The sequence below is a fragment of the Bos javanicus genome, chromosome 25 (genome assembly GCF_032452875.1).
Source record: "Bos javanicus breed banteng chromosome 25, ARS-OSU_banteng_1.0, whole genome shotgun sequence".
NCBI lineage: Eukaryota > Metazoa > Chordata > Mammalia > Artiodactyla > Bovidae > Bos > Bos javanicus.
The window spans coordinates 38651518-38678716 of NC_083892.1; the positions used below are offsets into that span (position 1 = coordinate 38651518).

General features: G+C 48.1%; 1 protein-coding gene across 7 annotated transcripts in view; it reads left to right on the forward strand.

Annotated features, from left to right (window-relative positions):
• The window catches only part of RNF216 (ring finger protein 216), a 119784-nt gene that overhangs the window by 41618 nt on the left and 50967 nt on the right, over nucleotides 1–27199 (forward strand). For all 7 annotated transcript variants that reach the window (XM_061402249.1, XM_061402256.1, XM_061402254.1 and 4 more), the window contains 2 exons: nucleotides 826–974; nucleotides 1469–1547. In XM_061402249.1, coding sequence (XP_061258233.1) covers nucleotides 826–974; nucleotides 1469–1547 — 228 coding nt within the window. The remainder of the gene's footprint in view (nucleotides 1–825; nucleotides 975–1468; nucleotides 1548–27199) is intronic.

A 27199-nucleotide genomic window follows, 5' to 3' on the forward strand; every position in this document is an offset into this window, starting at 1 on the left:
TATTAAAATGAATAATATTTTATGCAAAATTATATTTCTCCGTGCAAAGTCAATTTCTCTTTACACCAACATAACACAACATAGAATTCAGAGTTTTGTCTTAACGAACACTCGAAAACCACAATTGCTTTTCATAAGTGCCCCACCAATAATCAAACCACTTGACATCAGTTATTCTAAAATCAGTTGTAGTTTAATCAGGGGCTGAGTGGATGTGATTAGCAGAATATAGGCATACTTAAAGATATTGCAAGTTGGGTTCCAGGGCGCTGCAGTATAATATATATCACAATAAAATGAGTCACACGACTGTTTAATTTCCCGGTGCACTTCAGAAGAGTCGTGTATACACTGTGCTGTCCTCTCTGGAGTGTGCAGTAGCATTGTGTCAGTCCCTGCCCCTCCTCCCACTCACCTCTGCCGTGTGAGAGGTTTGGACCTCCACCTTTTCCAGGAACTAGAGAGAGAGTCAGCTTGCTTATCTTGAGTACCTTCTTTTCAGACCTGAGCTGTAACTTTCCTCTCTTAATCTGCTAAGCCATTTACCCATCCTCATCTACTTCCCATCTTGATATATTCTGGTTTAGGCTCGTAGAGGTCCTCAGGTGGAATTAAAGATGGACTTTGTGTTTTTATTTCATGGTTTTCTTATTTTGAGAGTGCTTTCTCAAAGAGGGGACCTTTACCGTCTCGGAGTCTGGTTCTGAACCACTGTTTATTTTCTTTCCATTGCAAGATGCATTTAACCACTGAAATTTGTGTGTGTGCTTCTAAAAACTTGGGTTAAATTTTTTCCCCCTTCTTCTCCTGGCGGTGTCATTCTAGTCAGAGCTCAGCTGTATGGAGGGCAGCTGCACATGCTCATTCCCAGCCAGTGAACTGGAGAAGGTGCTTCCCCAGACCATCCTGTATAAATACTATGAGCGAAAAGCAGAGGAAGAAGTTGCAGCAGCCTACGCTGATGAGCTTGTCAGGTGAGTTCTGAGAGTCAGAGAATGTCATCTGTCAACTCGTTCCCCATTAGGAAGACTTACACTGCCCTGGGCCCTTTTATTTTGACAGTGAAATTCTGTGGCAGAGTCCTAGCTGCAGGTTTTCTGGCATTTCTTGCTTTGAAATAAGAGGATAATTTTATTAATGGAAAAATCTGCAATTCAGATTTTTACCTCCATTCCATGGCACCTCTTAATCATCTGGCTTCTAGCTGTAGTCCTTGTGCATTGAGCCAAAAGAGGTGACATGTGTAGAGTTCTCAGAAGGGTATGTTTACTGAGTGGTTTGCACTGAGGCGGGACTCAGAATGGCACCTGCTTTCCTGGTGAGAGCCAGCACAGAGAGCCTCCGTCTGTGTTTTAATGAAAAGTAAGGAGTAAAGGGAGGTGTGACTCTCCAGCTGAATACTCCATCTTAGAATGAACAGTCAGACTTCAGTGTTCTGAATAACCTCCTTCTGCTGCTCTGATTCTAGGTGCCCCTCCTGCAGCTTTCCTGCTCTCCTGGACAGTGACGTGAAGAGGTTCAGTTGTCCCAATCCTCGCTGTCGAAAGGTAGGGTGGCAAATGCCTTTTCTAGACTCACATTTGAATTTGGTATTATAGACTGCCTTAGTGGCACAGTCCCTGCTGGTCCTCTGCATGCTGACCCCTGAGGAGGATCGGAGTGCTCTCCTTTGCATGAAAGCAGATTAATTTGGTACCTTGTGAGGTGGTTGACTTTGTCTCAGAGGTAGGGGCCACCTACAGAATTTAATCACATAGCTCTGGATCCCTGGTTTATGCCATCTTCCTCAAGGGCAGATACTGTAGTGTAGAACGTGAAGGATTTTGTGTTTCCACTGTGCTAGTATTTTTCTTGCTTGCTCTCTCACCATCCTGTTGTGCTCAAACGCTTCTTTTCACATGTGCATTCACACAGCCTGCCACCTTCGAAGTCCACATGGTATTTCTTTGATTAACAGAACTGGGCACCATGGTGGCATCTCTGTCACATTTGGTAGATGACTTCCTCAGCTGTTCTCATATGGACTGGTCGTGTAGGGTGAGACCAAAGCTGTCCAATCACCTTGCTGCTGAAAGTCTTTCTTCTTTGACTCCTACTTCGTGAGCTGAGAGTGTCTTGAAATTTGTCAACCGTTTATATAAGCCACTTAAAAGTTTTTAAGGAATATTGTATTGGCATCTACCTAGGCAAGTATATTTTCAGCCATTTTTCTGAAATAGAATGAGGAGAGTTGAATGTTAAAATCTCCCCCACCCTCTGCCCTTTTGGAAAGTGAAGAAATGAAAGTGGATATTGGAAAAGGAAGAAGAAGCTAGACTGACAGACTAATTACCCATTTTGTTTTCAACATTAATATTTCTGTGTAAAATCTGGATATTTTCTTACAGTTGATGTATCCATTTAGTAATTTGTTCCCATCCCAGGCTGTAGTCTCTGGCATCTTGGAACTAAGAAAGCAGAGTGGTTGACTGTCCTGCGTGGTCCCCGTGTGTCCACCACTAGAACGCTTGGGAAGGCGGGGCCTGAGCTAGGGCACAGAGAGCAAGGAGGCGGCAGCCGCAGGAAGGGCAGGGTGGGAGTGACGTGAAAGTGAAGGTGTGGAATGTTCTGGGTCCAGGAGGCAGTCCCCTCCTGGAGGCGACTGGTACTGCGAGTGTGACAAGATGGGCTCAGGCTCATGAGCTGGGAGGGGCCGGGGCCGTGCATGCAGGCCTTCGGCACCATCCTGAGGTGGGGGCTGGGGCTGAAACAGCAGAAGTTGGTCTGGCTGTTGAGTGATCTAGGTGAGAGCTGCACATCGCTGTCACCTGCTCACCTCGGGAGTCTCCATGAATTGCTAAGCTTGAGCTAGAAATTACATTTCCTGGTATGATGCCAGATTAGATTCTGCCAGTGAAAGTGCTTGTGTACGATTTGGAAGGCCAAAGACAGTTACAGGAAGGTGTCAGGGTACGTGGGAGTCTGAAATAGTGCCCCGTGAGTATCTGAGATCATCCAACCTGGGATGTCAGCAGAAGCCTCCTTCAGGCTGGCTCTTAAGACCCTAGGCAGAAAAAACGAGTATTTTGCTTCCTCTCTGTGGGAGGAACGTACACCCCCTGCTGAACTTGGAGAGTTTCTGTGGGCCAATGCAGTGTGAGTGTGGATGAGAGGTCACTTGCAGGAAGCATGGTAAAACATGCGCTTAGAAGTGATGTCAGCAAGGGGATGGAATAGGTAGCCCCAAACTCTCCTCCTCCCCAGAAACACTTGATTTAGCAATACATGGACCAGACCCTTGTGAGAAATCTTGAAACCAGTTACATGGCTCCTGTACTCCAGACAGCGCAGTCAGCTGGTAGGGAAATTAATGGAACTCACCCCCAGAGTCCTTCCCCTAGCACATGCAGCACACATGGAGGAAACGCCCAACTCCTCACATCCCCTTGGGGAGGTGACGAGCAGACTGGGACATACATCTGATACTCAGACTTCTCAGAGAACTTCCCCAAGGGGCTGGCTTGTACCTTTCCTGAGTCTAAGCACGGCCAGGAGGGAGCACCAGGTTTCAAATCACCGAGGACAAAGGCAGTGGTTTGGGCTAGCAAACGTTCGCTCACCTTTGCCACTTTCCTTGGCTTAGTGTAGAGAGAGCAGGAGAAAACCCCAGTTCCCAGCCTCTGCTTGGAGAGGGGAAGAGTTGGAACGTGCATCCAGTGTTCCAGTTTTTTGGGTTACTGCCCAGGGGACTGGTTTCTGTCTGACTTGATTCAGCCCTGACAGGGCCCTGCATACTCTAGATGCCTGGAGGCCTCTGGGAACAAAAGAGAGCTGAGAGGCTTGCTGCTGTTCCCAAAGCTCGTAGTGTCGCAGACAGAGGCCGTTACATCTCTGTGGCTTTTGCCTCGAGGGGAAACGAAAAGTGGGACATACATATCCAACGTTCCAGGTTTTGGGGAGTGGAGAGCTCTTTACAGGGCTCGTTTCTCTCTTGCCCAACTCAGAGCACTAATGAGACCCACCATACTCTGGATGCCCAAGGGCTGCTTGCTCAGTTGCTTCAGTCATGTCTGACTCTTTGTGACCCCATGGACCATAGCCCTCCAGGCTCCTCTGTCCATGGGATTCTACAGGCAAGAATGCTGGAGAGGGTTGCCATGCCCTCTTCCAGGGGATGTTCCTGACCTAGGGATTGAACCCTAACCCTAACCCTAATTGCATATAGATTGTTCACCCACCGCGCCATCTGGGAAGCTCACATAAAGGCTGCTAAGAAGAAAAAGCTGGGCGTCTCACAGCAGCTCCAGAGAACCTGCAGTACTGCAGACAGACACCAGAGGGAGCAAGAGATGGCAGACTCCCCAAAACAGAAAACCTCTCTAAACTGGAAATGTACACGCATAAGTCTAGAGAAGGGGCATCCAGAGAAGGTTGAGAGTCTTCCATAATCTATTGCCTGATAGATTGGTGAAGGTTTTTCCCCATGAAAGGCCAGTCTAGGACAACCCTGGCAGTCCAGTGATTAGGAATCTGCAGGCCAGTGCAGGAGACACGAGTTACCTGAACTTCAGTCGCACAAAATGCGGAAGTTTTAGAGATGTGCCACACAGCAGTGTCCGTGTAGTTAACGTACTGAACTGTATGCTTAAAATGTGTTGATGAGGTAGTTGTCCAGTCACTTAGTTGTGGCTTCCTTTTTGCAATCCCAAGGACTGCAGCACACCAGGCTTCCCTGTCCTTCACCGTCTCCTGGAGTTTGCTCAAACTCATATTCATTGAGTTAGTGATACCATCCAACCATCTCATCCTCTGTCGTCCCCTGCTCCTGCCTTCAGTCTTTCAATCTGCCCTTAATAAGGTAGAATCCATGTTATGTTGTTGTTACCCCAATTTCAAAAGGAGAGAGAGCATATCTTTCACTGTCTTTTCCTTCTGCCAAGATAGACATGTAGAAATAAGTTTGTTTTGAGCTATTGAATTTTGAGTTTGTTCCAGCAGCAAACCTAGCACATTCTGACTGGTACAGATCATGAGAACCAGAGCTAACAGTGGGAGTGGAGAAGAGGAGAGACGGTAGGGAGATAGGATTAGAAAGAGGTGGTTTGACTGTGGGGGTGGGGAGAAACCTGGATGACTCATTTTTCTGGTTTGAACCTCTGAGTGGATGATGAACTATTCACACAGAATTGGAAATAGATTAGAAAAAGGTTCCAGGAGAGGTGATCAACTCTGTTTTGGACGTGTTGAGTTTTGAGAGTGGAAGTATTCAGTAAGTGTCCTTTTCCCAGGGCCTGGCACACATCAGGTGCTCAGTATTTATTTGGAACGTGACTACGGTCAGGAGCACAGGGGAGATCTAGGCTGTAGGAGGGTTTTGGAGTCAGGAATAAGAAACATTGAAAGGAGGGAGTCCTGGGGAAAAACAGAATGGAATGTGGAAACTCGAGGGGGCTGGAGTGAGGCCCTGTAGGAGTTAGGTCACCGGAGGCAATTCATGGGTGAGTTTAGGGAAAGTATGACCTTAAGAGTCTTGCTATCTAAGTTGAAAATAATCTCTCCAGTGGTTCACAACTCTTGACGTCCCTCAGTGGTGCTCTACAGTGAAGAGGCTGCATCACACAGTCTGTCCACTGCAGTGTGCTCCAGGACTCGACCCTCACCTGAGCACAGGCGCATTCACGTTCTAGACTCGCGTCTGGCCCAGTGTGAAAGATGAAGGGAAAGCTCTCTCAAGGGACAGTGACAGCCAGTTAGCAGTTAATACTTACCAAGAACTTGCCACCTGTCCTTTGAAAAGAAGGGAGAACTTAAAAGTGAATTGTTACTGTGTGCATGTGCGTGCTCAGTCGCGTTCCACTCTTCGTGACCCCGTGGCGTGCAGCCCTCCAGGCCCCTCTGTCCATGGATTTCCCAGGCAAGAATACTGCGGTGGGGTGCCATTTCCTCCTCCAGGAGCCATGGAGAGATTGGCCACAAGGTGGCACTAACACTCCACGAGGAAAGGTTTTCTCTTGGGCATTTCAAAAGTGTGTGTGTCAGCGAAACAGTCTTGGAAGAACTTACAGAATTCTTTTAGGTTTAGTACCAAAGCGGACCACTCTCTGCTCATTCAGGATTTAATATCAGAGATGTCATTGTTGTTAGGGCAGATGCTGTTACCTTTTTCACTTGTACCTGTTCTCCTGATGACGTACTTTCTCTTCAGCTAGATGGCTGAACCAGCCATTGGTCCTTGAGGATTCCTCCTCTTCAATAAATGAGCCACAAGCCAGTTTGGCCCTTTTGAGACTAAGGGCATCTGCTCCCCTATTGCACTGTCACTGCCAGTAATCTGAACTCCAGTTAAATTTCCAGGAGCTTGTCACTCTGAGATGAGGCGTTTATATGAATGCATTATCTGGAGGAGGGCTTGAATGCCTGGAATCATTCCCCTGAGATCCTGAAAGAATAAGACACTGTATCTTTGATGAAATGTGGAGAGAGTCTTTGTTTCATTGATGTGATGGAATGCCATTGTCAAGGCCCTCAGCGTCCTGTGTATTCTCAGATAAAGAATTCATCAGTTTGTTTTTAACATGCTGCTTTTAGGAGTGGATTGGATGTGTTTGAGTTGGGACTGTGGGGTATTAAATTAAGAGATTTGAAAGTGATGCTTCTGGAATATTTTTTAGGGTCAGAAATTTCCCTGTGGGGCCTCTTTCTACCGGTCTAGAATCATGACTTTGCTCTCTAAATTCAGAGGTGTAAGTAGAGCTTTCTGGAAAGGTAGGTTTAGGAATACTTATGAAGCTGGTGCTGTTGAGGAGATGGCTGGTGGTGGGACTTTAATCAGAATAACCATTGAGACCCCTTTGCTTGATGTCTTTTAGTGGAGCCCAAGAATGTAAACGTGATTGTGTAAGCTCTCATCTTTTCCCAGTGTCACTTACCCTTGTTTTTATGTAGCTTTCTCACCTGCCAGCTTCTTCTCTGCTCATCTTTTTTCATGCTTTCCAGGCCCCATCCTGTCCTTGGTAGCATTCAGCGTTAACTGACTCGACAGCAGTAGAATATCACCAAAATTCACATCTGCAGTGAACCAGTTTGTTGCTAAAAAACAGACATCTGCAGCCGCCTGCAGTAGCTCAGTGGCTGCATGGAGAGAATGTAAATGAACCCGGACCAGCTGTCAGTGCCAGGGCAGTTCCAGCTGTGACAGTGGACGGTTGGCACTTACTGGCCACACTGTAATTTGAGGTCCAGCCAGTCAGCTGACCCCTGTGCTGAGCACAGGCCTTTACATTTATCTAGATGTGAATGAAGCCTGATCCTCTTGTTCAGGAGGATTCTCAGGGAGGACCTTTATTCAGGGAGTAATGTTGAGAAGAACCAAATGTCTGGATAACAAAAGGATTTTTAAATCACGAGATGAGGGCTCATCTACTGGCGTGGAAGTCCACGCTGCATGATGCAAGTGCACAGGAGTGAGGTGGGGTGGGAACTCCTCCTCAGCGTTCAGCTGCCCCTGCTTCTCCCGAGGTGTCACTTCCTTCAGACCCCGGGGGCTCCGGCTGAACCACTTAAGAGCTCAGGCTGCAGCGGTGTGCAGGTGTGACAGGAAGGGTGCTTTGTGAGGCCCTGGTCTCCCATTGGTCCCAGAGGCATCCAAGGCAGTGTCCATCGAGGGAAAGTGGTGGTGCTGAGAACCCAAAGTGGGGCCTCCCTGCCACCACACACAGCCCAGAGTGGATCCCAAAGGCCATCCCTGTGAGCCATCCCCCGCTGAGCGCTGAGCAGAGCTGGCATTAAAACAGCGAGGTTTCAGGATTTAACTCTCTTTGTCTTAATATTTTTGTCAGCTTCCAGTTTTTAAAATTCCCCATAGTGAATAGCATAGTGAGTCTGTTCATCATAGTGTCTCAAATCCACACACTTCTTTACTTGACATCTTAGCACATTAAACACTGTGTTTGAGAAGCCACATCTTCCAGTTAGGGATGTGTGTTTGTGTGTTTCCAGGAAGAATAAAGGCAAATATTGCTTACCTCTTCCTACTCTGCCTTCCCTAATAAAACTTGAATAAATACCATCTCTGCTGTTGTTTGCAGTAGTTATTTTAAAAGGAGATAGATATATACCCAAAATAGGGAAAGGTAAAAATATGCTTGCATTACACTAAAATGCCAATATGAATAAAACATTTATTTTTGCTTCCCCTCAACTGTACAGAAATAGTTTTTATTCTTATACAGTCATACCTCATTTTATTACACTTCACAGATACTGCAGTTTTTTATTTTTTTATTTTTTACAAATGGAAGGCTTCTGTCAGCCCTGCATTGAGCAAGTCTGTTGCTGTTTTTCCAACAGCATTTGCTCACTTTGTGTCTCTGTGGCATATTTTAATAATTCTTGCCTTATTTCAGACTTTTATTATTATATTTGTTATGGTGATCTGTGGTCAGTGATCTTTGATATTACTATCACACAAGGATTATGACCCGCTGAAGGCTCAGGTGATGGTTAAACATTCTTTGGCAATAAAGTATTTTTTAATTAAGTCTGTATGTAACTTTTTTAGATACAATGCCATTGTACACGTAATAGTACATTGTATAGTGTCAGCATAACTTTTACATCCACTGAGAAAACGTTCACGAGACTCCCTTTGCTGCGTATTTGCTTCTGCGGCGGGCTGGGACAGCACCCGTGAGGTGTCCAAAGTTACAGGCCTGGTGAGCGGGCACCAGCAGCGCTGCCGTCTCAGCTTTCTCAGCGGGGGCTGGCACAGCCCCTCGGATCTCTCCCCTCGACACTCGGAAGTCAGCTGCTGACTTTCCAACAGGTGGTGACATGCATTTCAGAGCCAAGGTGGTCCAGACACTGAGCTCTCATGGTAGACTTCGGGGCCTGAACAGCAGCCTGGGCCTTGGGTATTTGCTGACCTTCCTTGCACCCAGGAAATGGGCATTGCTCTGTCCTGCCCTCGGAGAACATTCAGCGCTTCTTAATGAAGCCATTTTAAATGGTTAAGATGTTGGCCACCTTCTAGGGGACAGATCACAGAACTTCCTGTTCAGTTCAGGATGAAGAGCCTTTCCTTTCTCCTGTGTCAGCATTGTGTGGGATGAGTACTTTTTTTGCTGAGCTGTATTGGTAAATTCTCTGTTTTGAGAGTTCTTTTTGAAACAGTTGGCATGAGAAGTGTTCTTCCACGCCCTGCTCCAGGGCCAGTCCTTTGCTGGGTGCCCTAGCCTTTGTTCATGAGGCAGCTAAGCAGACAGTCTGGAGGAGTGGTTAACACGAGGCTTTTGCTCTTAAACCTCTCTTGGTTAATCCGGGCTCTTCCTCTTTTCGGCATCATGACCTAGGTAGATATGTCATCTCCCTGAGCCACATTTCCTTTATCTGTAAAATGAGAACAGTTGCACCTGTTTGATGGAGCTTTTGTAAATGGCTGTCAGTTGTATCTCTATATAAATCTGTACCTGGGGCCTGGTGGGGGTGGGGGCGGTTGGTTTGCATTAAACGACACAATGTAACTGAGGTGCTTGCCCCGCTGGCCGTCAGTTGTCTCAGTAAAGCAGCCGCTGCCCTTCAGGGAAGGCGGAGACTGATGCCGAGTGTGTGCAGGTGACGGGCAGACTCAGGTGAGCAAAGGAACTCCTAGACAGGAGGCGCTTCCTCCCCCAGGTTTGTAGAACCTGCTACCGCAGAATCACAGAGTTCTCCTAATGGGGACAGTTGTAAAGTCCCGTCAGAGGGCCAAAAGAGGACTCCTCACTTACCTCCGATAGCATCACTGACTCCATGGACATGAATTTGAGCAAACTCTGGGAGATAGTGGAGGACAGAGAAGCCTGGTGGGCTGCAGGCCATGGGGTCGCTAAGAGTCAGACACGACGTAGCGACTGAACACCACCACTTAATTTTTCAAATCATGTACTCATAAAATTTCATTTCTTACTAGCATGCCACAGTGGAGAGGGGATAGGTTTTTGAAGCTAAATTTTTTGCTGACCAGTCTGTTCTGTCAAATGACTGCTGTCGCTTGAGCCCACAGCATTGAGGTTGAGAGGAGAGCCCCGTTCCGCCCTGGGGAGAGCTGTGCCTTGAAGCAGGCTGCTCGTGGGTTTGCCCTCCGTGTCTCAGCCGCTCCACTGCCGGGTCCCCTCCCTTCAGGTTTCTTGTTGATTTTTTGTTTATCCCTGTTCAGAAGGATTGGCCTCCCAGGGAACGATATTCAAAGAGTTGAGTGTGGGAAAGGCCTGGAGACAAAACAGATAGTACGTTTTGCTGGAGAACTCAGTTAGTCACAGAGGGAAGATTTTTAACAATCGTGGTTCGCCTCCATGGCCCAGTCGTCGGTCATGGTCTTCGTAGGAGTGCGCTGCCCTTTGTGTCTTGGCCGTCACCCCCACGTGCAATGCGGCCGGCAGGCCTGGAGGTGGGGGCTGCTTGCCTGTCCTCTTACTGTCCTTTAGCAGAAGACACAGCTCCTTGTCTGTCTATGGTTGTTTTGGTCTCTACTAAAATACACTGTGGTACTTAAAAAGATGCTGTGGATTAACAGGTTTGTTTGCGCACTTCATTAAATAGAAACTCTGACCCTTTTTCGTGGATTTTCTGGCCGCCTTTGGCCATTGCTTATCAGACTGCTAACAGCCTCCCTCTGTTCAGGCACCGTTCGGGCATCAGAAGCTCTCAAGTGCCTCTCTTGCTGGAAACCACAGTACTTGTTTAGTGCTTTCAGACATTTTGCTAATATCACTTAATGCATTTTTCTGTGCCTGTGGCCTCATCAAAGGAAAGATGCATTTCAAGTCAGAGCCTTTAGAAATCTCATGTTTTTTTTTTTAAAAAAAGGCCTCCTGTTAAAAATTCTTCAAGAATTGATAATCTACAAAATACCCTTTTATAGAGTCCCTTGCCTCCTTTTTGTCTTTACACTCATTGTGTGTTACTGGCTGTCAGCATCTTAATTTTAGTGATCCTCGTCGTGATGTCCTTGAGAAGGGAGGGGGTTGCATATGTGTTGGAGTGCAGAGCGGTAGTGTCCCCCCTTTGCATTCTCAGCACAGAGCGCTGCAGGGCTTCCAGCCTTCCAGGTAGAAGAGAAATTGTTGCTATGGTAATAACACAAGCACGAAAACACCCTGTATCCTCCTGGGTGTCTGTGTCAGGGAGAAGGAATGTAGGCAAGGGACGAGGCAGCAGAGAGGAATGTTCAGGCAAAATCAGAATGGAGCCTCTGCTGAAGCTGCCTCTGGGTGGAATTTCTTGTGTTTACTGTTGAATTCAAGGTCATTTTCTGATTGCTCTGTGGTCGCAGAGAATGTAAATGGTCTTTTACTCTTCAGTGTCCTCCCTGACTTTGAGACAAACATACCGAGAATGAGAAGGACCTCTCTTGTCCCCAGAGGCCAGGTGGGATCGACCACCCAGACCCACGTCACCCACTGCCCTTCGTCTCCAGTGTAACAGGCTAAGGAGCCAGCTCTGCCGTCTCTGGAAGCCGCATGGCAGCTGTGTGCTCTGCGTCTGTATTACATGCTAGTGTCCCTTGAGAAGATGGACTGGGAACCACGTTGATAACTCAGAGCAGCGGCTAGGAAACCAAGGGCAGTCCGCCGAGGTCAGTGGGAGGAGCCCAGGCGAAAGCTGGTGCACTGCCCTGCTGAGGGTCAGAGCCCGTCCTGCCAGGGCTCCTTGAGGTGACGGCGGACTGTACTGTCCATGGACTTCTCCAGGCCAGGATACTGGAGTGGGTAGCCTTTCCCTTCTCCAGGGGATCTTCCCAACCCAGGGATTGAACCCAGGTCTCCCGCATTGCAGGCGGATTCTTTACCACCTGAGCCACCAGGGAAGCCCCAGAAGCATCAGTGTTGAGACCGCAGAAGTCCTGGTGCCTGCCAGTAGAGCTCCTGCTGGGTTTGAGGGGCTTTCTGCCCCTGGTCCCCTCAAAGTCATGTAGCCAGCAGGTGTCGACATCAGGAATCAAATCTGGGGTTTTCTTACCATTATTTGTGTGTTTTTAGGTGTGCTTTTGGTATGATAGGTTGGTTTTTTTAAGAGTCCTTGTCTTTTAGAGATACAAACTGAAATATTTATAAATGAAGTGATGTATAGTCTGTGATTTGCTTGGAAATTGTACTGGAAGAGGGAGAATGGCAGAGCAGACAGAGTTTAGGGGAGCCAAGATAGGTCACGAGCTAGTAGTTTATAAACACGAGTGATGGATACATGCGGTTCATTATATTATTTATGGTTGTGTGTATTTCTGTTTTTTCATAACAAGGCGATTTGAAAAACAATAGAAATCTAGATGGGTTTGAATTCTGTGTCTGTGCTCTGACCTACTTTGCTTTGCTGCTTTGAGGGTACCTCACTCTTGGAAACGGGTGAGACCCTTCACTGAAGTGTTCTATTTCATGGCGTAGTCACTTCCTTAAGAGATGAGGACAATTCGTGACATAACAGGACAATGTCAGCAGCTGTTTGTGGGAAGATTAAAGGGCTCATCATCCCCGAGGAGTGAGGGTTGCGTGTGTGGGGTTTCTCTGTAGGTGTGAGATTCTTCTGTACACCTGGTGGAACCCTGATGTTTTCCAGCCTCCCTGGGAAAACAGACTTGAGCTGCCTGTCAGGAATCCTGAATCGGTTACTGGGCCATCCCGTAACCAGTGAAATAGGGTCCTGGGGCCTGGTGCAGAGCCCTGCCAGAGGCTCAGGCACAGCCCTCAACAGATTCTCTTCCTTTGGGATGCCTTGCAACCTGCAGTCCACTCTTGAGGCCAGGAGGGAGACCAGATGACCTTTTGAGTGTCCTTCCAGTCCAGAGGCTCTGATTTCTAGAATACTGAGGACTTTCAAACTGGCATTGACATTTGGTTTTCAAAGAGAAGTAGGCTAAGAGAATTTCTCAGACCAGATCCCTGTAGCCCCATAAAAGCACTTTTCAGTTTTATTTCCCATCAGAAGCATGAATATGCAAAGCATTTTAAGTTTCAGAAGCTCCCTATGTCTGATAAGCTGATCCACATTTTAGCCCAAAGAGAGTGAAACAGATCACGGTTTTTTTCCTCTTGTCTTTGACAACAGCTTGTCCTTTTGCCTTTCTCTCCCCTCTTCTGTCACATTTTGCTGCTAAAAACATCTGTTGCTCCCTGTGTTGTTACCACAGCCCTCTGGCCTTTTAATTCTCTCCGAGGCCAGCACCCGCTCTGACCTGACCTTATCTCTGCCAGCTTGGGTCTTTTTTTTCCAGGTGGCACCCTTGTGGGTCCTTCCCTCTCTTTCTCTGGATTCAGTCCTTCTTAAAAACTTTTGTCTGGTCACCATGTAGAAGCCCCCACAGGGTCTTGCCCCTAATCGTCTCTGGCATTTTTTCCCTCTTCTCTTAACACGTTTGTGAGCCACCCCCTCAGCCTAGACTTGTGGCAGGGCAGGTGGGACTCTGCCCTGTGGGGCTCTGGTCAGATCTGGTCATTCAGATACTGACTGAGCGCTGCCAGGCCTGAAGAAACGCAACAGGGGCAGCCACAGCCCTCCTGAGCTCTGAGCAGGGGAGGCCAGCCCCGCGAGGATGGGAGCTGTGACGGCAGCTGCTCCCAGAGTTGGGTGAGCACACCATCAGGAAACGCTTGTGCAGGAGCAGGGTCTCGGCCTGACTGCGGCCTAGTGGGTGGAGCAGGGGACCGGGCCTCTGACGTGAGCGAAGCAACGTGAGTGGCCAGCCAGCAGGCGGTGTGACGGAACAGGAGGACGTGGACTGGGAAGAGATGCAGACCCCAGATTGCGAGGGCTTCGCAGGGCAGAGTGGGGACAGTGGGTCTGGTTCTGGGCACTCCAGGGAGCTGTTGACAGCCCGGATGTTAGTGATCACAGTGCCAGAAGGGTGGACCTTGAGCGCCATGAGGGAGGGAGTGGGAGGTGGGGAGGGCTGAAGTACAGATCGTTAGGGGATCTGGGCAGTCTTGTCAATGGTGTTATCGTAAAGTGGCGTTTCTGGTGACATGGTGACCCAAGGCCTGGGTCACACGGTGCTCCCACGGCCCTAAGTTAACAGGCCCTTCAGTCCCGAGGCTGCTTTGTTTACGTAGTGCCTCGAGTGCTTGTGCTTCCTTCTCCAGGAGGTCTCAGTGGGGTTGGATGGCCTGAAGAAACACGGTCTTCTGAGGGCTGATCGGGGGCTGCCGGGGAGGGGCAGCAGCGGGCAGGAGGGACGGTGGAGGTGCCTGCTCGGGGCCAGCAGTGGACGCGATCAGCCCAGTTGTCCCGGAGGCTCCTCCCTGCGGTGGGGCTTCCCCAGTGCACAGCCCCCCATGAGTCGAAGGGGTGTTGGGAAGGGGGCCCAACGAGAGGCCAGGCGCGTCCTTCAGCAGCTGCTGCTGCTCTGCGGTGTCTCCACACTGGCGTGTTTGCTGTTTTTAGTCCTGGGTGCTTTTTAAACGTGGAAGAAACCACGTAACCATCAGAGTTTTTTCCCCACACATTTAAAAAGACTTGTTTTCCAGCCGAAAGCATGTTGGATTAAGCTTAATTTCTCACTCAGATGGGCCTGATTTCCCTAACTCTGATGTGCATACAGAGATTTGCCAAATTTTCCTCTTACAGCGTGTTTTCCCAGCTGTTGGGAGGCCTGCTTTTTTCCTGTGGGCCTCCTGACAGAAATGCAAACTATTTACGGCCCTGTGGTACCAACTGCTGTTATTACCACAGGGACTTGGATATCGGTGTGTTTTCCCAGGAGCTGCGTTTATCTGGGGCTGATGGTACCTCCCCTGTCCCCCTGAGCCATCCAGGAGACAGGGCCCAGGTTGGCTGGGCTGCAGGGAGAGCCACAGCTCCTCCTCCAGAATGAGGTCACTTCGCTGCCCAGCTCCAGGCCCACATCCTCGTTGAACAAGGAAGTGAGGTCTGTTCCTCAGATGTGATCTGATTGGAACCATGTTTCCTGGGACTCAAAAACACAAACCTTTTGATGCCTTGTTTTGTAAAAGGTGCATTTTCATAAAAATGAGGCTTGATGCCATTCCTCAGTAAGTGTGTCGCTGTGCAGGCTAGGCTCTCGCTGGGGAGCTGTGTGGCTGGGGCTGTGCTTTTCCCTTGCCGAATGCCAGGCGTGCACTATCCATCCAGGGGTGGCTGAGAGGAGAACACTTGCTTGCTGCCAAAACCACAACAAATGACAACTTTCCGTTCTGTCATCTCTCAGCTCCACTGCTGGGCAGGCAATTCATTTTTCTACCATAAAAGGGCAATGAAGCTCGCGTAGAGCCATGTGCCTTCTGCAGTGAGAAAGCAGAAGACGTGCTGGGGGAGGACCGCGCCACGGGAGGCGCAGCGGCTCGGTGGCCCGGCCCACGTCCCTGCGTAGGCCAGGCTGCTGAGCAGCAGCTTCCATCGCAGGGAGCAGGGCGTGGAGGGCCTGCCAGCCCCCTGGGTGCCATCACACTCACACTCGTCTGGAACAAGGGTGTGGTTCCAGCCCTGTCGAGGGGACAGCACTGGGCCTGCCCAGGTGACTCTCCTACTGGCATTTGCTTCTCTCCATCTGTAACTGTAGACGCGGGATTTATGAGGGGTAGAGGGGAGTCGTACAGCCCAGGCATCTTCACTGTGCATGTGAAGCAGGCGGTTCACACAGCCTGAGAAAGCGATCAAATCGTCGTCTTGGAGTTACATGGGAACTCCTTGTCAGGGACCGCTCTAATCCCTCTGTGTCCTCAGCGGTCCACTGGTGCACGATTTGACTCAGGTGAGTCACAGAAATCTTGACTAACAGAAACACAGTTCCTGGTTGATGGGTTTGTATGTCAGTCAACCAGGGTTTCAGACAAATACCTGTGTAGTGTCAACTCATGTATCCTTTAAATTCATAAGTAAAATTCATGGATCCTTTAGGTGATTGTAATTAAATGTGCAGAGTTGGTAAAGGGTAGATAGAAAGCAAACGCTTAGCAGTTTTGACAACATACGGAGCGCTCCAGAGATAGTGATTGCGAATTTCCTGCCCCGTACAACCTGGCAAAGGAACCCAGATGCCAGCTTGACACAAACTGAGCGGCAGCACAGAAAGCAGTGTTTCAACAGGAGCCCTGCGCCAGTGCACGGCCACCTGCGCGGACGGCTGTTCAGGGCCTCTGCCTTCTCCGAGGGGAGCAGCCGCCGCCCCAGAGAGGGCATTGTTCTCCGGCTGAGTCAGGAGCAGTGTCCGCATCTTTCAGCCTGGCTCCCTTAAAGATTTTCTTGTAGAGGAGAACTGAGGTTTGTTTCATCATTTAAACTTACCTTAACTCTTAACTGCACATCTGATTTCATAGCGAGTGCTGGGACTGAGCTGAGCACATTCCTAAGGGAATAAAAATCATGTCCAAAAATTTTGCTGGTCTGAAAATTTGGGAGGAAAGCAAGGATTTTCAAGGTTAAATTTTATTGCCCAGATAGTGCTGGTGGTCAGAGTAGATTCTGAGCTCATTGGCTCAGAACCAGAGGTTAACTCAAAAGTCATTCCTGAAGGAGAATATCACTGAATGGAGGTGGCAGAAACAAGCTCAGTGTGAACGGTTCAGCATCGCATCCCTCAACCTCGTTGGGAAGCGTAGGACTAGTTTAAAACCTTGTCCTTCCAGGAGGTAATGGTCTTCAAATGGAAATTTACACAAGTCTTTCTTCGTATGACCTTCCTAAGTTCTTTTTTTCTCCGTAGTGTAAAATTGAGTATCCTATTAATCTATCAGAGAGCTAATTGGTATTTTTCCTTGATGCCTCTCAAGACCTTCACTGCCCTTGGAGTAAACAGGACAATTCTGCACAGAATTCCTCTCTACTGTGCATCTCACACTGTCTTTCCTTGTAGAAACCTTGGAAGCCCTTGTTTTTTTATGAGAAGCAGGAAGTGGATTTCATCTTCAAGAACAATTACTAATTCTTATTAAGTGTAATTTTGATAGGCTGATGTCTCAAGCAAGCAGCACTTCTCTCTTGGACTGAGTCTCCCCTTCCCCACCCATCACTGTCTACGCATGCCTGGGCGTCCTGGCCATGTGGTGACCGGCTCAGAGACATCAGCCTGCTTGCTTCCTAATTTGGTCAGAGTATGCTTCAGGCGGCCTTGCCTAACTAAGAAAAACACAGACACAGGGAGTAGCTTTGACACAGCAAAGGGGGATTTCCTTTTATCAAGAGACCTGCAGTTTGCCCCTTACTTCCTCTAAAAAGAAGAAGTCACACTTTGGGAGGCTAGGCTTGCCCTGCAGGTGCCTCTTTGAGCCTGCTTCTTCACGCCGGCCCCCTAGCCAGGTCCCGCTCTGCCCTCCTGCTCCGCCTTAGTGCCTCCCAGCACTGACAGGTCAGTTTCATTCTTAAGGACACCCATTTTCCACTTGCGTGTTCATCGGCAGGAAACAGAACAGACCACGTGTGCGTGTTCATACAAGGACATACACCAGAGGTGGGCAGGCTTTTTTTTTTTAATATAAAGGGCAAGATAGTAAATATTAAACATTTTAGGAATTTTGGACCAGTCACAGATGCTCAGCTTTGCCTTTGTAGCTTCACATAGCCATAGACAGTACGTGAACAAACGAACAGGACTGTGATCTAGTTAAGATCATATTTACAACAAGAGGCAACAGACCAGATTTGACTTGTGAGCCAGGACACCATAGCATTAAGGAGAATGACATGGGTCTAGTTGTGCAAATCTGAAGCTATCAGCAAGATGTATTAAGTTTAAAAAAGAAAGAACAAACTGTATAACAGTGGATATTGTACGCTTATATTTGGATCTCAAATGGGAGGAGGAGGAAGAGGAGTTGTATGTGGTCATGTGCAGATGGTCTGTGTGAAAGGAGAGATAAGAAATTGGTTGCAGGGAATTGCTTTGGGGAAGGCTTTCTCTGAAGGGAAGAGGGAGTACTGTGCATGTGTTACTTTTCCAATTAAAGAAATAATTGTTTTTTCATCAACCTAGTCATCTCTGAACTTCTAAAACAAAAGGTTTTTTTTTTTCTTTTTTTTTGCTTTTAGGGAACTTGAGGGGGAACAAAATGATAAACATGAATTTGAAAATATACTTGCCCACTTTCAAACCTTTCGACCTTCCTCCTGGATCCCTGGGAGGGCTGACTTCACCACCCTCAGAAGGGGAGCTTTTTGCCTCAGGTTGTAGGTGACTGATGCAATTTTGTAGCCAGTGGAAAGAGCTAGAACTCTGACAGCTCTGCCTTTCTTCTCACTGGCCTTTCTGCAGGAGCCCTGTCTCTAGCACAGTGAGAAAACCTTGGCACAGAAGTTAGAGCCCCATGGGTATAAATACAGCTTTCAGTAATTATGATTCAAGACTGCTTCCAACTGCTTCCTTTTCCCACAGAGACTATTTCTGACTAACAAGTAAGGATGGGATCTGATTCACCCAAGCATCACTGGGACCAGCTTTTAAAATGTCTGGTTTTGGTTGTGAAACCAGCAGATGAAGTTGTTACTTTCCTAGTAAGTAAAGCAGTTCAGTTTTGGTTGGTGAGCAAGAAGTGAAGGGCTGTCTCAACTTAGAAGGTCAAGTAGATACGAACAGCGCAGGAGTCACAGCTGACTGTCTACCTGGCCTCAGGGCTGACTGTCTACCTGGCCTCAGGGCCCTGCCCCCATCTCCCAGGCAGATATTTTTCAAATAGCCAGGCTCATCCTTGCCCAGGCATGATATGCAGGCGTATTTGCTGTTATTCAGTTCTGATACAAAGCTCTGGATAGGAATGCTGGATGTGGTATTGGTGAGTAGAGATGTGCAGAGAAGGGGATGCAGCTATAGCATCATCTTGTCTCGGGCACTGAAGGAGGGCCCAGCGTCACTGGTCTTGACTTTCCTGTGTAGGCTTCATTGCGAAGGTACTAGTTCGGCTGAACAAGCAAGCACTGCCTTTTGTGAGAGAAGTCGTTTAAAACACCAAACATACATTTGAAAGATACTGGTACCGTTTCCTCTGACCTGTTTCATACACTAGTAGCTCTTCAGTGCCTGAGACCTAACAAGACTGACTCCCTCCCCACCAGGCGGTCAGGCTGTGTCCACTCGAGGAGAGGAGAGGCGGCGCTCGGCTTGATGAAGGGCCCTGGGAAGTTGTGCTTCACTGTACACACTGCCCCTGGAGGGGAGCTGGGCGTTTTAAAAAACAGATTTAAGACTGACTCCCCACCCCTCCCTCCTCCTTTCTCTTCCTCCCTCCCTGCCTCCCTCCTTCCCTCTCTTTCCCTCTCTCTCTGTCTCTCTCTCTCACACACACGAGCGCGCGCGTGCCTTCCTCTTCTACCAATACCACCTGCCTCCTGCCAGCTCTCTCCATTACTGCTTTTAACCTTGAAACCTCTGTTGTACACTTACGCATTCATCCTGTTCCTGCTTGTGCATTATTAATGGGCCTGGAGCAATCTAGCCAGAGCACTGACATTACTGATTACTGCTTATAACCGAGAAGTAAGGAGCAGGGAGTGAAGTGGGTCACGAGACGGTGTCATAACAATAAAATACTGCTGTCAGGCAGAATTGCTTGGTGTCTGTGCTTGTTTGTTCAGGGTGGAGATGGGTCTTCACCAGAAGCCGACCCAGCAGAGACCCTGTCGGTGGGTGGGGAGGTGCTCTTCACATCTCATCAATGGGTCACCCCAGTCTCACTGTCTGTGTGCAGGGTCAGAGAACAGGGTTCATTTCTCTCAGAACTTAGGAGCATCCAGAACTCATTATGGCAGAACCCCTTTGAAGGCAGGTTCTTTGCGCGCTGCGTTGTGAGCCAGATGGGACTGCGTTCAGGTGGCAGAAGAGGCATTGCAGGGGGTGCCGAGACGTGTGCTGGCATCAGGCCTTCCCCTCCGGGCCCGAGTTTACTTACCTGAGTCAAGTCTCTGCCAGCCCCCAGATCCACACTCCATGGTGAGTGAGACACATCTGTGTTGTTGGAAGACGTGAGCTTGGCAGTGAGCACTTGCACTCACCTAACGTTCAAACTGTTGGGCGGCAGAGCATCAGCAGCCAGAGAAGGCAGCGGCAGGGCGCTTCTCCCCAGTCCCCACACACCCCCACCCTTTCCGAGTGCGAGTCCTTCCTCCCTGTGGAGCAGGGGACAGTAACAGCAGCCCTGCCCACGTGGAGGATGTGTTTGTTGGACAGGCCCATGTGAGCTGGTGTAGTGGCTTCTGAGAGGCAAGGGCGGCATGTCCTCCCGTGGTTGCTTCCCGGAGAGAACTTCATGCTGCTGGAGCCACCTTTGTGTTGCCTGGGGAACCTTATCAACCTGGTCTCTGATCAGAAGCCTGTCCATCTTCTGGAAAGCACTGCCCATGTCCTCTTGGAGCAGGAAGTAGAAAGGGACTTTAAAGATATGAGTAAACTGATGCGATTGAACTCTGCAAGCATGGGCCTCATTTTCTTGAACTCTTTACATCTAAATTATTTTACTGAAGAGTGCTATCAACAGCCCTGAGTTGAGTCCAGGGGAAAAGAAAAACTGATTTGAAATAATATTTTTTAATTGTTGAATTTTTTTTTTCTTCTTTTTTCTTTTTTTTCTGGAGAGTGGGGGAGGGGGAAAACCATTTTGAGAGGACACAAAGCTTATACTTTTCCTGAAAAGAAAACTGCTTCATAAAGGGGAGGAATTGTTAATCGTTTGATGGTAGAACTGAAAGGATGTGGGCTTCTATGTTCCCTGCCTCGTGGGCTGCCTCTCTTTTCTTTTATATTACTGTAAATATGGCCAGAATCGAGAGGATGTAGGGAGAGTGAGTCATGATTCTCAAAACTGAAAGTGAGTCCTGTCGTTTTTCCCATATCACACACACCAGCAAAATGCTGAAGCAGGGCTGAATGGGAGGGCAGGCACTCTTTCCTCTCCCCGGCCCTGGCACCCCCAGTGGGTCCTCGGGCTCCTGGTGGTGGTGTTTTGTCCTAAGGTCTTGACTTTTGTTTTGTGGAGCCATGGCAGACCCACTTGAGGAAGAAGGGTTGTTTCTTTAATCCAGTTCTTAAAATGTTTTCACTTGTTTTTCTCTTCTCTCAGTCAACTCTTGATTTTGGAGTTCCTTCAAATTTTACTTTAAGAAGCAGTAATCTGGGAGTTCCCTGGCGGTCCAGTGATTAGGACTTAGCACTTTTACTGCCCGGGCCTGAGTTCAGTCCCTGGTCAGGGAACTAAGATCCTGCCAGCCTTGCAGAGCAGGGGGAAAAAAAAAAGATTAAAAGGCAGTGATTTGCATAGTAATGTTGGCTGTTATCTTCATTTAGGAGCCTGAGTCATACTTTATCAAAAGCAACCCTTTTGTTGATAATAAAGTAAGATAGATAAATTGAGACTTGGCCCACCCCTAGAAAGAGTGAGCAACAAAATTTTGCAACCCATTCCAAAAAATTAAAATAAGGAAAAACCTATTAGTACAGATCAGGAAATCTCTCCAAGAATTACGCTATCGAGTACAAAAAGCAAGGTACTTTTTGGGTGCAATTTAAGCTTTTTCCCTGTGCTAAAACTCAGGCGTGCACTCATTATGCCTTTTTGTGTTTCTTAGCATGTACGTGTTTTTTTTTTCTTTAACCATTGTCCACAGAGATTTAAAAAACAAAAACTACTCCAGGATGGAATTCTGAGTTTTAGCTGAACACTTTTCCCCTTGATCTTCAGTCTGTTTGGAATGACCCAGTCGGCTAGCTCCTGCTTCTCTCTCTTTTCTATTCTGAATGTCTGAACGTGTTGTATGACACACAATTTTTACCCTACTTGTTTACTGTCTGTTTGTACTTTTCATACATTCTTATTCTGCTTGTTCTCTCTAATAGATGATAAAAATAATTGAAAGAAGACAATCTTTGTTGAATTAATTTTGGTTTTACACAGTTCTGTACTTTAACAGCAGAATAGAAAGCCTGATGTCCTCACAGGTCAGCTGAAGGAATCCAGGACTCGGAGCGGAAGTGCCTTCTGTTTACTCTCGTGGCTCTTCCAGGAAAACCTGGCAGGGCTTTGTGCCGTTTAGGTAGTAAAATGCCATCTTCTTCATCTGAACTGAAGTGCTCCCTCCATCTGCTAGACCTAGAGTTGTATCTGGTCTTCGCTGGTAGAAGTAAGTGAAATTCATTAGGCAAAAACTTCTGACATTAAATGTTTTAAGTTGTCTCGGGAACAGAATCAATACACAGAATACAAAGACTTTGTTACTGAACAGACCCGTTTTTCTGATGTTTATTTACTGCTCCAATCATCTCTTTGGTTTCCTTTCCAAAAGCTAGTACCTTTCATCAGACATAAGTAAAATGGTCAGAACAGCTGTTTTTTTTTTTTTGTTTTTTTTTCTTGCTAGAAAACAGGGGAAAGAGTATGATAGTAAGTTAAATGTAATATTAAATATCGTGAGAGTTCTGGGCATAACCTAGGTGGTCTAGACAGGCCCTTCATTCTCTTAGTGACTTGGTTTCCTCACGTGTGAGTGGATATGATGACACTCTGGGCTATCTGAGGATCAAAGGAAGGGATGTTAGTAAAATTCCGAGACAGCACCCTTAATCTTGACAATGTAGGTAGGTTCGATTATCTTCTCCCTCCCCTCATTAGGAAATAAACAAAAGACGAGGTTTTTACTGTTATGAATTCTCCCTCATTTGGGGCATCTGATTTCTTTACTTCATTTTTCTCTGAAATGATATTACTGAATCATTTGGATTTCTCCTGGAATGAGATCTACTTACCTCAGGATCTTTCAAGTGGGAGAGGAGCTTCACACAGACTTTTGGACCTAGAAGAAGCTTTAAAATGTCAGTTAGATCCACTGGTGTCAGTATAACAGTCTCTCCACATTATCTTTGTCCAAAACTTAGATATGAGTATATCCTTTCCTTCGTGTTTGAAAGCTCTGCCTCTTCCTTTAATTTCTGGTTTTGATTTGGAACCTGATAGTTGGAGAAGGCAATGGCACCCCACTCCAGTGCTCTTGCCTGGAAAATCCCACGGACGGAGGAGCCTGAAGGGCTGCAGTCCATGGGGTCGCTGAGGGTTGGACACGACTGAGCGACTTCACTTTCACTTTTCACTGTCATGCATTGGAGAAGGAAATGGCAACCCACTCCAGTGTTCTTGCCTGGAGAATCCCAGGGACGGGGGAGCCTGGTGGGCTGCCGTCTCTGGGGTCGCACAGAGTCGGAGACAACTGAAGTGACTTAGCAGCAGTCCTGACAAATACATTCAGTTGACCATGGTCATGGATCCAGTTAGAATAATCAGGGCTTCTGCTTTTATCTTTTAAGATCTTCTGTAGGTAAAATTCCTTTAGCACAAACATCCCTGTCTTTGAAAACTTTGTCGATAAATTTTCCAAACTCAGCCGTCTTCGCTCAGGCTGCTCTAACACATTAGCACAGACTGGGTGGCTTAAACAATAGATGTTTACTTCACATAGTAATGGAGGCTGGAAAGTCTTAAGATCAAGGCCTTGGCAGGTTCAGTTCAAATGAGGGCCCTCTTGTCAATATATCATGACATGAGGAAGAGCAGAGGGGGCAAGTTCTCCTGCCTCTCCTTGGAATGAATCCCATCCATGAGTGCTCCACCCTCAAGGCCTTCCGAAGGTCCTACCTCCTAATGCCGTCACGTTGGAATTAGGATTGCAATGTGTGAATTATATGGGGACACACAAACATTCAGTCCACAACACCAACTCACATTGCTTTAAAAAAAAATAATTGATAACTCCAATACTAACAGAACCAAGCAGTGTAGACAAATCACGGGAGCAGTTTTTTGTGGGTGTTATGGTCTACCTTGTGACAGCCTTAACTGGAGGCACTGGCAGTCCTGACCAGTAGCACATAATAAGAAAACTGATAACATTCAGACTCTAAACTGCTTACTGTCTGTCAGCAGATCATTTACTCTGACTCTTCTCATCAAAAAAATTGACGAGTAATCCCTTTCCCACCTCCTTTGAAGTAGTGAGGTTGTGAGAAGCACTCAAAGTTCTGTGAGGCAAGAGCACTTTGACAAAGGAGTGTCAAGAGCTGTTGAGAGACCATGTGGCAGCAGTAGTGTTCTTGAGAGTTTTAGAAATGCAGGATTTGATACCTTCCCTTCAAGACACACAGCATGTCAGGGTGACCCAGCTCTTTCATGGTTGATGATCTAAGAGAAGGTTAACCCTGAGAGATTGACACGAACAAGGAAATAAAGCAGATCCCAGTGCAGCAGAAGCCGAGGGCTTTTCCAAGATGCGTTTGAGGGCCGCGCCTCAGGAGCAGAGGGGGCAAGGATCAGGGAGAGTTAAAAAGCCAAGTGGAGATTATCATTGAGTAACTTGAGTGGAGCCTTAAAAGTGAAGGTGTTTATCAAGACACATTTTCGAAAGCTCAGTATGGACTGAGATTGTCCGCGATCTCTGTGCCATGTTTACAGTGTGCGCTTCACTAAGCTTTTTACATGGTTTCTGCAAGATCAGTGATCAGAATGCATTATAATGCTATCTGTGAACATAAAGAATTCACATTTGAAAATGTTTTGCTTTTGTCCAAGCCTTCTTAACATACATATTTAATTACAAGGCATGAGAATTAATGGGGCTTTGAACATTTAAAGCTCTTTTCCTAAGATTAATTTGGTTTAATTACTCCTGAGATAGACGTTTGCAGCCTTGGTGACTTGCCATTTGGATATGACTGTGAGGGGAGAGTGGCTCAACCATGATTTCTGTCAGGTTCAGCGTTTGGCTTTTTATTTCCCTCCCACTATACACCCTCCCCTCTCGTTTTCAGCTCATCGCTTTGTCCTTTTCATTCAGGGTGGAAAGAGGAAAAGTGATAGAATCTGCCTGTATGAGATTCATCTTGTATCTCGCTGCATTTTCCAAGTAATAATGTTTAATGTGCCTCCCTTGTGTCCGGGAAAATGCAGTAACAGAACAGTTTCTGCAGCCCTGCTCTCCCAGACTTAAAAATCCTCTCTTGCACCCTGGTTCCTTCAACCTTGGTGGCCTGCCTCAAGGAGAAGAGTAGGCCCAGGCCCACAGAAGAGACAGGGATCAGTGGGAGGGAGTTGCCCTCTCCTAACTTCAGTCACATTTATCCATCTAGTCCTGGAGGCGGAGGAGGTCCAGGACCCAGCGGGGCACAGAGTGGGGGCAGCTGTTCAAGGGCACTGTATCCTGTTCCCTATCGGGCCACCTCCACCAGTGGGCCCCCTTCCCACCCTTCCCACCTAGTCTGCACATCTGCAGTGGAGGACAATCGGGGGAGCATCCCTGGTGCCTGAACCCAGAGCCCAGCCCCCAAAGCCGCGCCTCTCTTTCTGTTCTGTCTGGCTCCTCCTGGAAGCAGCAGAGTGTGGCGTGAGCAACTGAGGGCCCGGTGGAGGGCTGGCAGAGGCCTGGCTGGCACAGGCCTGGCCGGCAGAGGCTAACTTCACCCAGGGCGGGCTCATCTCAGCAGCCTGGCCGCCTGGTGCGCAGGCAGTGGGGTAAGGGCCCGCCCCAGGCAGCCTGAGTCTGTGGATGGAAAGCAGCGCCCACTTTTCCTTCTTTAACCACCTCAAAAAGTAATAATAATGAGGCAGATCATTCGATTTGTTAAAGGAGGGACCCTACAAAAGTAAAGTCTGTTTCTCCTTCCTGTTTGTGAGGTACCGTTTGCTCACAGGCTGCTTGGGAGCCCGTTGGAATAGCTGTTAAGATACCACTAGTGCCCCTCCCTCCCCTTGCGCTCTGCAGCCAAGGCACAGGCCCCGGGTTTGAGTGGGGGGGTTCACTTGAAATCCGGAGGATTTTGAAACAGAACAGGCATTTTGGGAGTCCAGATTTGAGCAGAAGCAAGTGTGGGCCAGCACATAGGTACAGAATCTCCCAGCTTCACAGTTTAGGAAAGCAGGGCGCGCTCGCACGCTTCTGGCAGCCTGGTGCCCACTCCGGTCGCAGTGTCCTTCTCTGAGTGGGCAGTTGTGCCCCACTGTAGTGCAGGCATTTCTTGATTGTCCTGCCATGAGGAGAGCAGCTGTGGGGTAAAGAAGCAGTGGGAGAGGAGCCACTACAGAGGGGTGTGCCCCCGCAGGCTTCGTGAGGGTGGGCGAACATGTGCCCTCGTGGCTGCTGTTACCTCAGGAAGTTTGTCTCCCTTGGTCTCCTCAGTAGCACCCTTTAGAAGAGTCCTGAGCCACCACCCTTTGAGGCCACACATATTCTGTCTCAGCTCTGAACTCGCTTTTGAGGTTGGTGTTTTCCCCTCCTGTCCAATTGTAAAATCAGGATGGGGTGGTAACATCGGATTGGGTGCCAGGGCCGGGGGCTGAGGGCCAGAGCTGGGCAGTGCTGTCTGTGGCAGATGTCACTTGTGACCAGTGAGGCCTGGACCCATGCGCCAGACAGAAGACTGCCCCAGGTCGACACGCAGGGTTTGTTCCTGATGCTTTCTGAGTGAAAGGACAGAACGGCTCTGGACGCGGTCAGCTGGTGGGCTTGAGGAGGGAAGAGGACACCTGCCCTTGGTGCTGAGGATGCTTCCTGGCCATTAGAGAGACGTGTGCACTGGAGCAGGGCTAGCGGTTTTCCTATCAGAAGCTTAAAAGCCATTGTGAAATTGAAAGTGTCAGTCACTCAGTCGTGTCCAACTCTTTGCAACCCCATGGACTGTAACCTGCCGGCTCCTCTGTCCATGGGATTCTCCAAACAAGAATACTGGAGTGGGTAGCCATTTCCTTTTCCAGGGGATCTTCCTGACCTAGGGATTGAACCCAGTCTCCCACTTTCGGGCAGATTCTTCACTGTCTGAGCCACCAGGGAAGCCATTGGACATGGTGATCTGATCTATGAAATGTGACACTTGTTTGAAGCCTTTCTGTTTCAGAATTAAGCTAACAATAGTTTGTGTTTTTTCCTAAAATACTCTAGATAAAGAGTGGGAGATAAAACAGGATTAGAATTCAGATAATAGTAGATCTGCTAAACAGCAAAGATAGGGTCTGCTTTAGCCGTGGTAACAGGAAACATCTAGAGCTCCGGTCATGGCTGAGCTGGCTCTCCATGCCCCAGAGTGGCCGCACACGCTTTGGTTACAGTCCCCATGTTCTAGCAGGAGAGTGCCAACCTGGGGAGCAGAGGGCTGGGGAGAACTGGCCGAACTGAGGGGTGGGGAGAGGCAGAGCAGTGAAGCTTCTGTATGTTGTGGGCGGGCAGGCTGGGACCCTCAGGGCTTGTGGGGGTGCGAATGCAAGCTCCTTCCATG